Source organism: Empidonax traillii, unplaced genomic scaffold, assembly GCF_003031625.1.
Source record: "Empidonax traillii isolate 1590-97213 ecotype Southwest subspecies unplaced genomic scaffold, ASM303162v1 scaffold44:size1908036, whole genome shotgun sequence".
NCBI lineage: Eukaryota > Metazoa > Chordata > Aves > Passeriformes > Tyrannidae > Empidonax > Empidonax traillii.
In genome coordinates, this window is record NW_020955237.1 from 1,331,155 (window position 1) to 1,345,644 (window position 14,490).

At 37.9% G+C, this 14,490-nt stretch overlaps 1 protein-coding gene across 5 annotated transcripts in view; it reads left to right on the plus strand.

Annotated features, from left to right (window-relative positions):
* The window catches only part of CPLANE1 (ciliogenesis and planar polarity effector 1), a 55,661-nt gene that overhangs the window by 24,096 nt on the left and 17,075 nt on the right, over positions 1-14,490 (plus strand). For all 5 annotated transcript variants that reach the window (XM_027878708.1, XM_027878710.1, XM_027878711.1 and 2 more), the window contains exons 26-35: positions 5-938; positions 2,134-2,297; positions 3,354-3,490; positions 4,043-4,116; positions 8,246-8,325; positions 9,618-9,686; positions 11,152-11,344; positions 11,963-12,220; positions 12,399-13,145; positions 13,991-14,157. In XM_027878708.1, the coding sequence (XP_027734509.1) occupies positions 5-938; positions 2,134-2,297; positions 3,354-3,490; positions 4,043-4,116; positions 8,246-8,325; positions 9,618-9,686; positions 11,152-11,344; positions 11,963-12,220; positions 12,399-13,145; positions 13,991-14,157 (2,823 nt within the window). The remainder of the gene's footprint in view (positions 1-4; positions 939-2,133; positions 2,298-3,353; positions 3,491-4,042; positions 4,117-8,245; positions 8,326-9,617; positions 9,687-11,151; positions 11,345-11,962; positions 12,221-12,398; positions 13,146-13,990; positions 14,158-14,490) is intronic.

The following is a 14,490-nucleotide window of genomic DNA, read 5'->3' on the forward strand; positions in this document are numbered from 1 at the left end:
ACAGAAATAATGAACACAGGAGACAAGGAGAAATAGGTAGCAAAAATACCACATGCAAGATAAAAGCTGTTAACTGGAAAACAATACATAAAGACAAAGTATACAGAAGAGACATGCATAATCAATGTAATTTACCTGTAGTTGGTGCATGGGAATTTGAACGTGATGATGATGAATATGTTAGATTTTTAGAACTCTTTTTGAGTTATATTCTTGAGAGAGACCTCATAAAGTGCAATGACATTGGAATTCCATTTCTTACTAGCTTTTCTGGACTTCTTCGAGAGCATGAATTGAACTCTCTCTTTTTTGATGTCCACACAACACTAAAACGTCGACAAGGCAAAAGCAGAAGTCCAAGTGTGTTTAGAGCTGGGTCTTGCTATACTGTCACCCTGTCATCTTGTAATTCTGAAATAACACCTGTTTGTAACAAAACCCAAAATATTTTGGAAAAACCAACAATTGTACAGTCCCTTGTACAGACAAAAGAACCATTTGTGCATAACCTAATGAAAGGACTTAACGAAGGATTATTTGGTTTAAAACACAAATCAATTTACAGAGGTCAGACTCATAATCAAGGAGTCACTGTTGCACTAGCAAGCCAGACCCTTCGTAATCATACTTCTTCTACGCTGCAAACTCAGACAGCCTCTAAATACATTTACAAACCTGTTGATGTAGTTGATACTGTACCAGGAGAAGAACTAGCGATAGAATTGATGGACAAGTTGAGCAATATTGCAAAATTGCTTGAGTGGATGATCAGATGGTCTGACAAAAGACTGCTTTGCGGTTCCAATAAACAAGATTCCTTAGAAGAGATTCTTCCAATGATACGCATGAAAACATCATCAGCTGCTGTCCTTACTTCTTTGTGGCTGTTAGAACAGTTATATAGAGAGAGATCTCAAACAACAAGCATAAAATATAAGGTAAGAAAAAGGATGGGATAAGTGTCAATGAAATGTAAGGAAATTATGCCAGTAAAGAAAATCACACGTTTTACCTCATTGTTCTGTTTTCAGTAAAACCTGGAATACTGATTAATAGCCTTTCCTTTAATTGTTGCTAGGAAAAGAGAGAAATATTCCAGAAATACTGGAATTCTATCTGTAGAAATACATGGGTTGGAGGTGAAAGTTCTCTTCAGAAACCCCATTCAAAATCTGGCTCCTCTATGCAAATAACACAGAATTTGTGCAAGTTCCTGTAAGTTTGACCACTGTGTCTAGTTTTAGAGAGCATCTGTGAAGAAACCTAGTACTGGAGATAGAATATGACAAAGCAAGACAAAGAATAAAATTTCTCTGGGAAGAGTTGAGTTTAGGTTCATTTGTCCTTAATGACAGTGCAGATGTATTTTGACTAGAGTATTTAAACCAGTTAAAGATCAGTGAAAAGTGACTAGCACTGGTATACAGAGTTGGAGTATATGTGTGGATATGAAAGAAGAGATTTGCCAGAAGAACCTGATAAGTATTGCTTTAGTTTACGTTTCATGAACAACTGGATTACTTAGCCTTTTAAATTAACTCCATTTAGAATCATAGAATACATCAAAGGCTTTGAGGGGAGAGGGTTGTGGGATTTTTGTGAGAAAGTTTTTCTCCCATACCAAGAGAGGGTTTTTTGTCTTGGTTTTGGTTTGTATTTTTGTTTTTTTTTGACAAGTGCCACCTGTATTTTACTTACAGCTTACTGCCAAAATTTTGTACGTGCATCAAGTGGCAAAATTATGTGTGACTTTTTGCCTTTCATGCTGTTTTCAGAGATAATTTCAGAGCTCTGTATTACCTGTGATAAAGGCCAAACCTTACTGTATATATTTGTTTCGCTTCTAGTGTCACATAGTGGCTTTGACAATTGACACTCAATTGACACTGACAAATCTTTCCTATGTTTCCTTTGGATAATTCAGAGGATCATTGCTTCACTTGATGCCAAAAAGTGCAAAACTCAGGTTCCACAGATACCTGTAAATCCAGGTTTTCTCAGCTCTAAAAGAATAGAATATGAGTTAGGCATAATCGTTCTATGTGAAATCACTGTGGGTTTTTAAGTAATATCAGATATCTTTTTTTGGTTTTTTAACTAGTGAATTTTGATTATCATTATTTCTCTTAATAGCATTCAGATAATCAGGATGTGAAAGAATTTGCATCTCTATCAGAAGCTGAGTCTAGGACAGAGAAAGAAAGTAGTCTGGATGAAAGCTTTTCCTTAGTGGCCAATCCTCCTGCCAGTGTCCAGAATGCTCCAGCCTATAATGACTTTTGTGAAACTAATTTTAGGTAATTTTTTTTTTTTTAATCTAAGAAGTCTAGTTGATCATAATTCCTCTGCTAAGCAGCCTGTCAGTATGTAGAGTTCTTCTGTTATTATGTGTTTATTATATATACTTTTAATTTTGAGTGCAAAGTCAAACTTGTGCCTAATTATGTTTATGTATGTTTTCCGCTGCATGAAGCAGATTAAATTATCTCCATCAGCAGATGTATATCTAAGTAGAAAACAATGTAGCTGTTGCATATTAAGTTATTAAGTGAATTGTACATGGTTGTTCATAAACTTAGTGATGTGGAAATAGAATCTAGATTTCTGATGAAATGGATATCATGGTTTTCTCAAAGAATTCAGATAACTTCCACTCTCTTTAGTGTAATTTTAATTGAGTTGAGAGGTTCACGCTGTTCACTTATTTTTCCCTGAATCTTTAATCTAGCTATGTTCATATCTGTACATATCAGAAAAATAGATGGAAAAGGCAGTAAATGTTTTAATTGTTAATATCTTGCAGTGTCCTGAAGATAAAGTATCCTTAACCTGCACTCCATTGTGGCATTTCATCTTCTGCTGCGCTAAAGAAAAAGAATAGATGTCCAGTATTAGAAGAGATAGATAGATAAAAATCTTTAGTATTCTGAAAATAATCTATAGTATTTTGAGACACTCATGTATGTCTTGTCTAACAATTTTTTTTTTTTTATAAAGGAAATTTTTGTGAGGGAGATAAATGTAAACCTTAACCAGATGATTCTGAAGCCATAGCACTTGTCTTCCATTTTTGGTAGATCATGTATGTTGGTTACATTTTTCTGGAAACAGCCCACCAGAAAGAGTGTACCATTAATGACACTAAAATATCACATCTATACTAAAAAAAAAAAAAAAAAAAATTAAGCTTGGTTTAAGGGAAACTCAGAGAGGAAACTTATATAAACATGGATTATTTCACAATATTGTTTATTTTACAATTATGCACTAGCCTGCAATCTGAAAGGAACAGCATACTTGAACTAAGACAGATCCTTATGTTGTTAATTGCCTTTTTTAATTCCACTTACCAGAATATCTACGAAGTCAAAATACTTTGATAAGAAGGAAATTATTCATGGAAATTATTCTGAACCATGTACAACTGAAGATCCTAATGAAGTAGGACCATTTGTTCGGTGGGAGTTTGATGTAGCATCAGAACGACAAGGTTTGTTTTAATGGTATATCCTTTTACTGTGGTCTCATATTAAACAGGAGTTTTGCATGAATATGATTATATGTCCCTTTATTTAATAAAAAAATGGAAGTAAGTTTTCATTGTTCTGTTGCAAATATTTTTCCAGTTTATAACTAATTTTATACAATTGCTTTATCTAGACTTACTAATTAGTTTTTCACTTATGTTACTTTTTACTATAGAGATGGAACAATATGTACTAACATGTTCTGTTCCCTCATATACTTTCATTCCAGAAATGTTCATGGAACTGTGCAAAACAATATGAAAATAGTAAAAGCTGACTATCCATAAGTTTGTCATATTCATTCCATTTAAACAAGCTGCTTTTTTTTAGCTCTCTCTTCAGGTGCATGCATCATCACTAATAATAAAACAAATTTTGAATTTGCTGAGACCACTCTGAACACTTTACTCCTCACTAGGGAAAAAGTGGACTAATGTGACCTGCTGTCAGAAATCATATAACAGTGCTGTAATTCATGTAGTTTTCTATTTAGAGTAATTGTATTTATTTTGTAGGGTCCTTTGAGGAGCCATATGAAACTCCTAACAGCTCTGTCAAGATCAAACCTGTAGAACATCCTAGAGAAAAGGCAAGTTACTGTAGAATCATCATAGAGTCATAGGAAAGTTTGGGTTCAAAGGGACCTTAAAGATCATCTTGTTCCAACAGCCCTGCCACGGGCAGGGACACCTTTCGCTAGACCAGATTGTTCAGGGGCCCTTTCCAGTCTGGCCTTCAATAGTTTTCACAGATCCACAACTTCTCTGGGTAACCCATTACAGTGCCTAACCTCCCCCACAGTAAAGAATTTATTCCTAATATCTAAACTAACCCACTCTCTATCAGTTTAAAGTCATTCCCTCCTCTCCTATCACTATATGCCCTTGTCAAAGGTTTGTCTCCAGCTTTCCTGTAGGCTCCTTTAAGTACTGAAAGACTGATCTAAGGTGTCCCCAGAGCCATTTCTTCTCCAGGCTGAATAACTTGAATTCTCTCCACCTTTCCTTATAGAAGAGGTGCTCCAGCTCCTGAGCATCTTTGAGACCTCCTCTGGACCTGCTTCAAGAGGTCCACGACCTTCTTATATTGGGGCACAGAGCTGAACACAGTGCTCCAGGTGTCTCATGAGGACAGAGTAGATAGGGGACTTGCTCGACCTGCTGGCCATGCTCCTTTGGATGCAGCCCAGGATACAATTATTTTTCTGGGCTACAGGCACACTTTACCAGCTCATATTGGGCTTTTCATCAACTGTCACCTCCAAGTCCTTCTCTTCAGGGCTGCTCTCAATCCATTCTCTGCCCAGCCTATGCTTGTGCTTGGGATTGCCCCAAGCAGGACTTTTTGAACTTCGTGAGGTTTGCACAGGTCCATCTCTCAAACCTGTCATGATCTCTCTGCATGTCATCCCTTCCCTCCAGTGACCACACCACACAACTTAGTGTCACCAGCAACTCTGTAGAGGGTGCCCTTGATCCCACTGTCCACGTCACTTCACAAAAATGCTAAACCATGCTGGCCCCTGTACTGACTGACCCCTGAGGAACCACTTGTCACTGGGCTCCACTTGAACATTGAGCCATTGACCACAACTCTGAGTGTGGCCATCCATCCAATTCCTTTTCCACAAAGTATCTCATCCCCTAAATCTGCAACTTTTCAGTTTAAAGGCAGGGTTGTTGTGCAGGACAGTGTCAAATGCTTTGTGGAAGTCCAGGTAGATGACAACTGTTGCTCTTCTCTCATCCACCAACAGTGTAACTCCATCATTGGAGGCCACCGAATTTGTCAGGCACGGTTTGCTCTTAGTGAAGCCATTTTGACTCTTGCCAATACCTCCTTATTTTCCATGTGTCTTAGCACATTTTCCAGGAAAATCTGCTGCATGGTCTTGCCAGGCACTGACGTGAGACTGACTGGCCTGGAGTTCCTCAGGTCTTCCTTATTTTCCTTTTTAAAAACACAGGGGTTATATTTCCCTTTTTCTAGTCAGTGGGAACTTTATTGAACTGCCATGACTTCTCGGTTATGATATGTAGTGGCTTAGGCACTTGGTCTGTCAGTTCTCTCAGGACCTGTGGATGCACCTCATCAGGCCCCATGGACTTGTGCACCTTCCTATTCCTGAGATGTTCCTGGCCTACAACGGGAGGTTCTTAATTCTCCCAATCCCTGCCTTTGCCTTCTGTGACTCAGGCAGTGGGGCTGGAACACTTACCTGTGAAGACTGAGGCAAAAAAGTCATCAAGTAACTCAGCCTTCCCCATGTCTCAGGTAACCAGGCCCTTTTATTTCCTTATGGAGAGGGCCCACATTTTCCCTAGTCTTCCTCCTGTCTCCCTTAATGACCCTGGCCTGATTTAATTTTATCAGGGCTTTAGCTTTCCTAGATTGATCCCTGGCTGCTTTGACAGTTTCTCAGATATCCTTATTGTGTCCTGGCTTCCACCCTCTGTAGGTTTCTTTTTTCTGTTTGACTGTCCAGGGGCATGGAGGCCTGCATGCAGGCCTCCTGGGGTTTTCTCCCAGCTTCCTCTTTGTTGGGGGGCATCACCCCTGAGGCTGCAGGAGGTGATCCTTGAATATTAACCAGCTTTCTTGAGCCCCTCTTCCCTGCAGGGCACTATCCCTCTACTAAGCAGATCACTTCAGGAGACCAGACTTTGGCTTCTTAAGTCCAGGGCAGTGAGCTTACTGTGCCCCTTCCTCACTGCCCTGAGGATCTGAAACTCCACTATTTAATGGTCACTGCAGCCAAAGCTGCCCTTGAGTTTCACATTCCCCACCTTGTTTGTGAGAACAAGGTCCCCCATAGTACCTGTCCTCACTGGCTAATCTGTCACATGAAGAAGGAGATTATCATCAAAGCATTCCAAAACCTCCTGGTGTGTTGTTCCTCCAACAGAGAGCGGGGTGGTTCAAAGTCCTTGAGGACCACGAGGTTGCTCCTATCTGCATGCAGTGGGCCTCATCTGCTCCATCTTCCTGGTCAGACAGCCTATGGCAGACCCCCACTGTAATGTCACCTGTCCCTGTCCTCCCTGTAATCCTGAGCCATGAGCTCTTGTACAACTCCTCATCCGTTCCCAGGCAGAGCTCCTTGCACTCCAGCTGGTCATTGACATAGAAGGTGATACCCCTTCCTCATTTCCTCTGCCTGTGCTCCCTAAAGAGCCTGTATCTGTTCATTCCAACACTCCAGTCATTGGAGCCATCCTCCCACATCTCCACAATGCCAGTAAGATCATACCCTGCAGATGTGCACATCTCTAATTCATTTATTACCCACACTGGATGTGTCTGCATAGAGGCATTTAAACTGGGCCCCTGATGAATCTGACTTACTACTAGGAGTAGCTGTAATTCCTTTGTGCTGCTCTTCAGATGCTCTGTTGGCCTGCAGTTCCTCTCCAGGCTCTGGGCATCTCTTACTGGCCCTGGCATAAAATGGCCCCTCCCCTTGGCAACTTTAGTTTAAAGCCCTCTTCCCCTCTTGCCAAGCCTGGGACTGAAGATGCTCTTCTCCTTCTTTGATAGATGGACCCCTCCAGCCCCCATTAGAGCAGGTTTCTCAGTATGAGTCTCATGGTTAAAGAAGCCAAATCCTTGGCTCTGGCACTAGTCCTGTAACCATTGGTTGATTCACCAGATTCAACTGGCCCTTTCAAACCCTTTCCCTTTGACTGGGAAAGGGATTGACTGTTCTCAAGAGCCACTCACTGCTGCTCTCAGTGAGCACATTGGGCTGCCTTACTCAGCTCCAGCATCTCTCCTGATTTGATAGGATCTTAAGTGGAAACATCCGATTGTTACGGATAGTCTTTTTAAAATATCCTGAATTCATCAATGTATTTGTGAAGTTGAGGGCTTAAAGTGTTTAGGATTGGTGAATCTTTTTCCTTAATAATAAATGTCATGATTATAGGGTAATAAAGTGAGATCTGCTCTGTGCACTTTTGAAAACTGATTAATTTTTTATAAAATTAAATGTGTGTACACCTATATATGTATATATGGTAGATATAATTATATATACATAAAATTACGTTAAAAAATTAAATATATCAAGAAATGTATTGTGCTTTTGTGTGAAAGCTGAATCTGGATCTGTAAGTGAGCCTTCTTTCTCAATGCATTGTTTTTAGTCATAAGTATCCTGTCTCTGACATTGACTAAGGGCTATTATGCTGAAAAGTGAATTGCAATGCCACCAGTTTACTTGCCGGTAGTACCCTAGATTCAGTGCTGTTAATGGGATTAGAAACAATAAATGTATTGTGCTGTGCATTTGTGTATTCTGCAGTGCATTTTACTGTAATGAATCTGTGGCATGTGTAAAATCCTCTATTTGTTTCTGCTTCTTAGTTTGTAGATAGTTTGTGTATAATAGGAATGTTTCTACATTTTCATCTTTAGTCAAGGGGGGGTGAGATTAGCAGAATATATACACAGCATGCTATTTGGATATGAATTTGAAACTAAAACTCATAATAATGGCTTAAAAAGAAAGATGCCCAGGTGAATTGTTAAGATTCACCTTATTTCCGATTTTTAACTGTTCTCTGATAAGTATATAATTTTGATTATTTTTGTCTGATTTTCTCAAGTGGATGATTAATCATAAGTACATTTGCCATAGGCTAAAATATTAATACTTTATTGAAGCAGAAGGAACAGAAAAATTTGAAGTTTGAATGCATCTTTTTATATTCCAGCAAGTATCCATTTCAGAGGTAGATGATCCCCAAGAAGATCAAAATGTGGAGGAAACAAAGGAAGAAAAGGCTGAACAGAATGTGTGAGAGACTTTTTGTTATTAGTTCTGGGGGTTTTTTAATTCCTCTTTTAGCTTCACTTAAAAATCTGAGGTAGTTTTGTTAATAATGGCATCCATTGAAGCCTCTTGGGTTCATACTGTTGTTTATAGCAACAAACTCATAGTTCCAAACAAGCATTTCACACATCCAAAGTGCAGGGTCTTTATTTTAGTAATGATCTAATGAAAGAAGTGTGAGTTGTGGGAAGGTGTATTTTGTCTCTGAGAAAAGGATAGGCAGTAGCTGGAAAAGCTTTCAGATACGCAGTTCCAGACCTGAAACAGGAGCAGCGTCAGACTAAATTCAGGTGAAGAACTCTCTAGGAAATTATGACAATTAATTTGTTACAAAACATGGAAGAGGTTGTTGTTTATGAAGCTGAAGGTGAGACAAAAGTGGTGATAAGCTTCTTAGCTCCTGAAAGAGGAAAGGAAGCTTTTTACACAGCATAAGAAATTTACTTCACTAAGATATTTTTAAAATTTAATGTTTTAAAATCTCTGTACATTTATAAAAAATGTATGTATAAAATTAAAGTAACAGTTCATAAACGTGGTTTTCACATCATCTGTTTGAATAGAAGACTGCTCAGTTTGATTTCTCTGAAGGTTTGCAGGGGAAGAAACTCCATATTTTATACACACAATATTCCTTATGTTTACCATAAGGAATCTTGGTCTTTTGAGATATTTTCATTTGTTTTAATGACAAAAAAAATCAGCCTATTTTAAGTATATTTAAATTAGCTTTCTTTAAAACTGCTTAATTTTAGAAGGACTTAGAATCCTCTACTATTTTAAAATAACATAATTGTTTTAGATGTACATAAGAGGCTGTTAAGGGAATTTATTATGGCATTGTTTTTTCTCTTTTAGAAATGCAGATTATGGTGATATTTACAGAATTGCTAAAGTTAGATTTTTGTCTTCCTTTGTCCACTGAAATCAACCTCTTTTTTGCCTGCTTCTTGTGTTGAATAGCCAGAACTTTTTCAATGCTTTTGTTTGAGTCAGTTTCTGATTGCTAGGGAGACAAAGCATGCATGTCAATATTTGCCAGCTCAGGTTGCAGTGTAATGCAGTAATTGAAGCAATGGAGATCAGTATAGCTCCGATCAGGTGGCTTTCAGGTATTTCATCTCATACTGATTAAAATACTTTTTTAGGAGGTTATATTTTTTGGGAGGCATATATTTATACACACATATGTATATAAAATGAAAATAAACAGCATAACTATTGTAGTATTTACAATACTATTTCTTTCTTTATAGTATGACTGAGGTTGTTACCAGCACTGATTCTCATTCATTCTCTTTAAAACAAGATGCAGAAGTTCCTAGGTAAGAGAAACTTACACTGTTATAAAAAATGGATTATCCCTTAAATTTTTAGTCTGAAGTAACATGATGTGTAGATTTGCTTTCAAAATATTTGCAAGTATAATGTACCTGCAACCTAAGTAGCTTTTCCTGAAACCCTTTGTACTCTAATCCCTGAGGATCATACACACTTGCATCTTGACCAGAATTGACAAGAATCAAACATGTTATTTGAGCCACTAGATTTCAAGAGACATGATAATTTTGTTTTCTGGTTCCAGACAGAAGCATTATTCAGTATTACTATAAAAGATATATTGTTACATATATCACCTGAACAATAATATTTTAAAATGATATTTACATTTTTATTAAATTATTAAAAGGTATATGTCCTACAGCAACTGATAGATTCTCATATAATATTTCTGTAAACAGGGAGAATGTTGGAATTGGGAAAAGGGATCAGGAGTCAGTCTCAGGCTTTCGGTTCTAGAACAGTCCTCTATGAAACTTTCTCACGTTAGAGGAAGATAAGAACTACACATCCCTTTGGATTCCATTTCCATATGTCTCTAATCTCTTTTCCTTCTGGAGCTTTTCATACCAACTGTTTTAAAAAAAATTTACTTTACTCAAATTTTTGGAGTTTCAGGCCATGCTTCAGGCACATTCTAATTGTCTTCCAAAAGATTTTCTATGCCACTTCACACCGATTACATATCCGAAACCTTTTCAATTTTACTCATTAGCCATTGCTTTATGCTTATAGGCAATTCTGTACAATTGTGAAAAGTCCTCCAAAGGTTGCCTTACCCATAGTATTACCAGCATTTTTCTTAAACAGTGAAAGGTGTTTTGGGTCCATGTTGATGTAGGTTAAGTCTTTCAGTTTCCTTATAGCTTCATGTAAATCCCAGCCCTCTCTTCTTCATATGAGGAATCCATCTACTTGACATTCTTTACCTACTAAAAGATTTTATTATCTCTGTGAGAAAATTTAATGTATCATCTGGCATGTGTTATTTTAATTTCAAATGCGTTTTTTTAATCTGAAATCTTGTTGTTGCTTTTTATGTCCAAATATATAAAAGTATATTACTTTAAGCGAAAGTGAACCTACCTTCTGCCTTATTTCAGCTAGTAAGGTCCTTCCTCATTTTCTATCAGTTGTTTGGCTTTATGACTAACCAGGCCCTTTTTCTGCCCTTCTGTGAAATAATTTTTTCATCTTGTTTCTCTAATGAAGATAATATTTCAGATATACTTGTGGGTACAAAACCATATAGAACTTACTGCCTTATTAGTGCATTGGGAGAGTTGTCATACAAGGTTGTGCAATGTTAATCAATAAATTGTTCCTACAAATTAATTATGTTTTTAGAAAACATACCTTTACATTTTTTCTGCATTTATTTGAGACAACCCTATATAGGTGTTTTGAACTGTGAATGTTTTTCATAGTTTAGTTCTTTTCCTTTTGAAGTAAGGCAGACATTTCTGTAAGTGATTGCCAGCCTTCTGGGACTGTTGTGTCAACTACGTCAAGTGTTGCCTCCCACGCTTCTGTTTGTGCAAAGAGGCAAGAAGCCAAGGAAGAAGTCCCTCCAGAGGAGAAATCAAACACATCAGAAACTGTCAGGCAAATGCTCCAAGACGAAATGTTTAAGTTAATTCAGGTGAGAGCATCTCAGTTTTTAAAATAATTTTCACAGTACAAGCTGTGTTATTTAAAACAATAGAGGTAATAACTGTTTTAAATGCATTTTGCATGTGGTTGTTTTTGAAAGAGGTTTCCAGTTCCATGTTAACCACTGTGAAAAGTTCTTTTAGACTTAACTCTTGATTTTGACTCAAGAAGATGAGTGACATGATAATGGAAGTTTGAGTGTGTTTTAGTTCACATGAATCAGTGTGCTCTAACAGTATACATAAGGAAAAATTCTGATGCTGTAACAACTTTGCAGCTATACTAGGATTTAAGGGGTATTAGTACATTTAGCCAATTTTAAGCAACCTTACATTTGCTGAAACTTCACAAAAAAAGTGAAGGAATTTGTCTTGTTTTAGCATAACCTGGCTGTGGCAGGTATTTATTGTGTCTTAAAACGAAGTCCAGTACAATAAACAATTATACATGTGAAATTTTCAATTATACAAATTGAAACTTTGGAATGTTGTTTATTTTGTCACCTATTTTTACAGGATAGTGAACAGCTACAACATAGTCTAGACATAGATTTTTTACTAAGATTCCTATTAAAGTTGTTAACAGTGTTAACTTTGTGTGCTTTCAGCTACAGCAGATTAACTTCATGAGTTTAATGCAAATAGTGCAGTCATCCTTTGCCAATGTGCCAAATGTGCAACAAATGGTACAGCAGCATCAATCTGTTCACCTGGCTGGGAGCCAGCATGCACACACTGCCCAAGGCAGTGGTTCTCAAAAAACACAGCTGCCCTCTCCAGAAAATAAAGGAAAACCTGGTCAAAAGAGCTCTGATGTTCATCGAAGGAATAGTGCGGAAGATGAAGGCAGCAGTGGCCATGTAGAGGTATGTCTATCAAAGTATTTATGAAGTTTATGACGATTGTTCATTTTCTCTCATATGTTATCTATCCTGTTGAATTAGGAAATGTGTTTGTAGTGATTGCTGTAGACAAAACTATTTTTGTGCATATTTAGTGCCTGGTTCCTGTGTAAATGCTGATTTGTTCGCTTTTCTGATTTAGAGTCGTCTGGATATGAATGCCTCTTTAACTCTACTTGAAAGCAACAGCAAGGAAACAGGATTTATGTCACCATCCCAATATCTGCATTCTTCAGGGCCTACTAAACCACTTCATCTCCTATCCCCTTCCTCAAATATCCGGAAAACAGTGAGGCTTATCCCTATTGAAAAGAAAACAAGTTACTCAAATGGATTTCCTTTGCTTAGGCTCAAATCAAGTTATTTCAAACCAGCATTTTTACATCCAGTAGAAATGTCATCAGCTTCTGCCAGACCGCCCCCAGTACCACGAGTAGCTTGGAGTTCATCAGATTCCTCCTGGAACCATCAGTCATCATACACACCAAGAAAGAGTGAGGCAAAAGAAGATTTCAGCAGGAGTAGATATGATCCTGAGATTCCAAGAGAAATGCACAAGGAAGAGAGGAGATGGGCAGAAAGAGTGCATAGGGGGCCTCCCAAACACCTGAACCTCGATCAGTATGAAGGGCAGCAGGAAGTTTCCCCTCAGCAGCAGTTCCCAGCAGATGTGAATACGTACAGGGTACCGATCACTCAGAACCCGGCTGGTATTCCACTGCTGCACTTGCAACTTGACCCAGTACCCAGAGTTCCACCAGCTGTAATGCAGCCAATCACTACTACTTTGATACCTATTAAACCTGCAACAAAGGATGCTGACTCCAGAGAAACACTACAGGATGCAGGGATCTCACTACTTCAGGTTAATTTACCTCAAAAAAAGAAGGTACTGGATTTTAATAATACCTTTTGCTAAGTTGTAGTGGTTTTGCCATTTCATGGTTTCTTATTCATCACAAATAAGTTCCTGTTTCCAACCTATGGAGTTTAAAGTGTTCAACCCAGCTACCAGGAGTGATCTAGAGCTAGGGGTACTGGTTTATTTCCCTGTCAATATGAGGCAGGCTGCAAGGCTGAAAGTGTTTTTGATTACATTATATTGAGTCCACGTTCCCCATTTCATCACCATTCAGCCCATTAGTAGTGAATGCAAAGAATTTACTATCTAAAATATTGGATAAAAAGCAGTACTGCTTTATTTCAGAAATGATAATAGAATTATTTACAGAAATAGAATGCAGTGTCAAATCCTCTTTTGTAGTGCAGAAATAGGATGCTAAAAGGCTTAGTAAGAAAACCTTTTCTTATGGATGCTGAGAACGTGATGTTTTGAAATATTTTGTTTCTGATACACTCTTATAAGCTTGCACATTCCAGCTGAAAAGAGTGGAAATGTTTTTTCTTGGAAGTTCTTCTTCAGTCCTTGTCTATCTACATCGCACAGTTCCTGCCATCATCCTGAACTACATGCGTAGGAAATGCAAATATTAGTGAAATATGTGCTGTGGAGAAAACTCCCATCTTTCGGTTTACTTTCAGAAAATAGTTTACACATGTACATACTGGCAGAGGTCCTGGTCTGATGCTGTTAATATTATATTTCCATTTTCTTTACAAATTGCTACAGGAGTTCTGTTTGTATAACCGAGACCCAAACTGGACCTACTTTTTTCATCCAGTCTGATGGGTTCCCCTTTCTGTTCTCTCCCTTTTCTCTCTGAAACCCTTCAGGCACCAAAACTTATCCCGTTTCAAGATCTCATTGCATTTGAGCAACACCACCAGCATCATTCTGTGCTCAGCACTTCCTGTGGACAAGACCAAACCGAACCCATCCAGTTACTAAAAACTGATGTTGAACCATTTGAACTGAGAGATGTGCAGAAAAACAGAAAAAGGCAAGACAAACTTTTAAAGTGGGAACTTCATTTTGAAAGCTTAGCTGGTAACCTGTACCTTCTAGCTTTGAGATCAGAGGGTTTGGGTGTAATTCTCTTGGCAGAGAATAAAATAGTAAATGTTAGCAAAAAGACAGCAGAAGTACATCATTAAGGCATGAAGGGGTTTTTGCTGTTAGCAGACTGATAAGGAAAAGATTCAAGGGGGAAGGTTTTCCATATTGCTATCTGTGTTATAAAGTCTTGTTGTTACCTGACTGTTTGCTGTATACTGTTTATAAAATGCTTTGCAGTTTACACACAGTGAATAGGCTGCTGTCTCGGCTGCATATT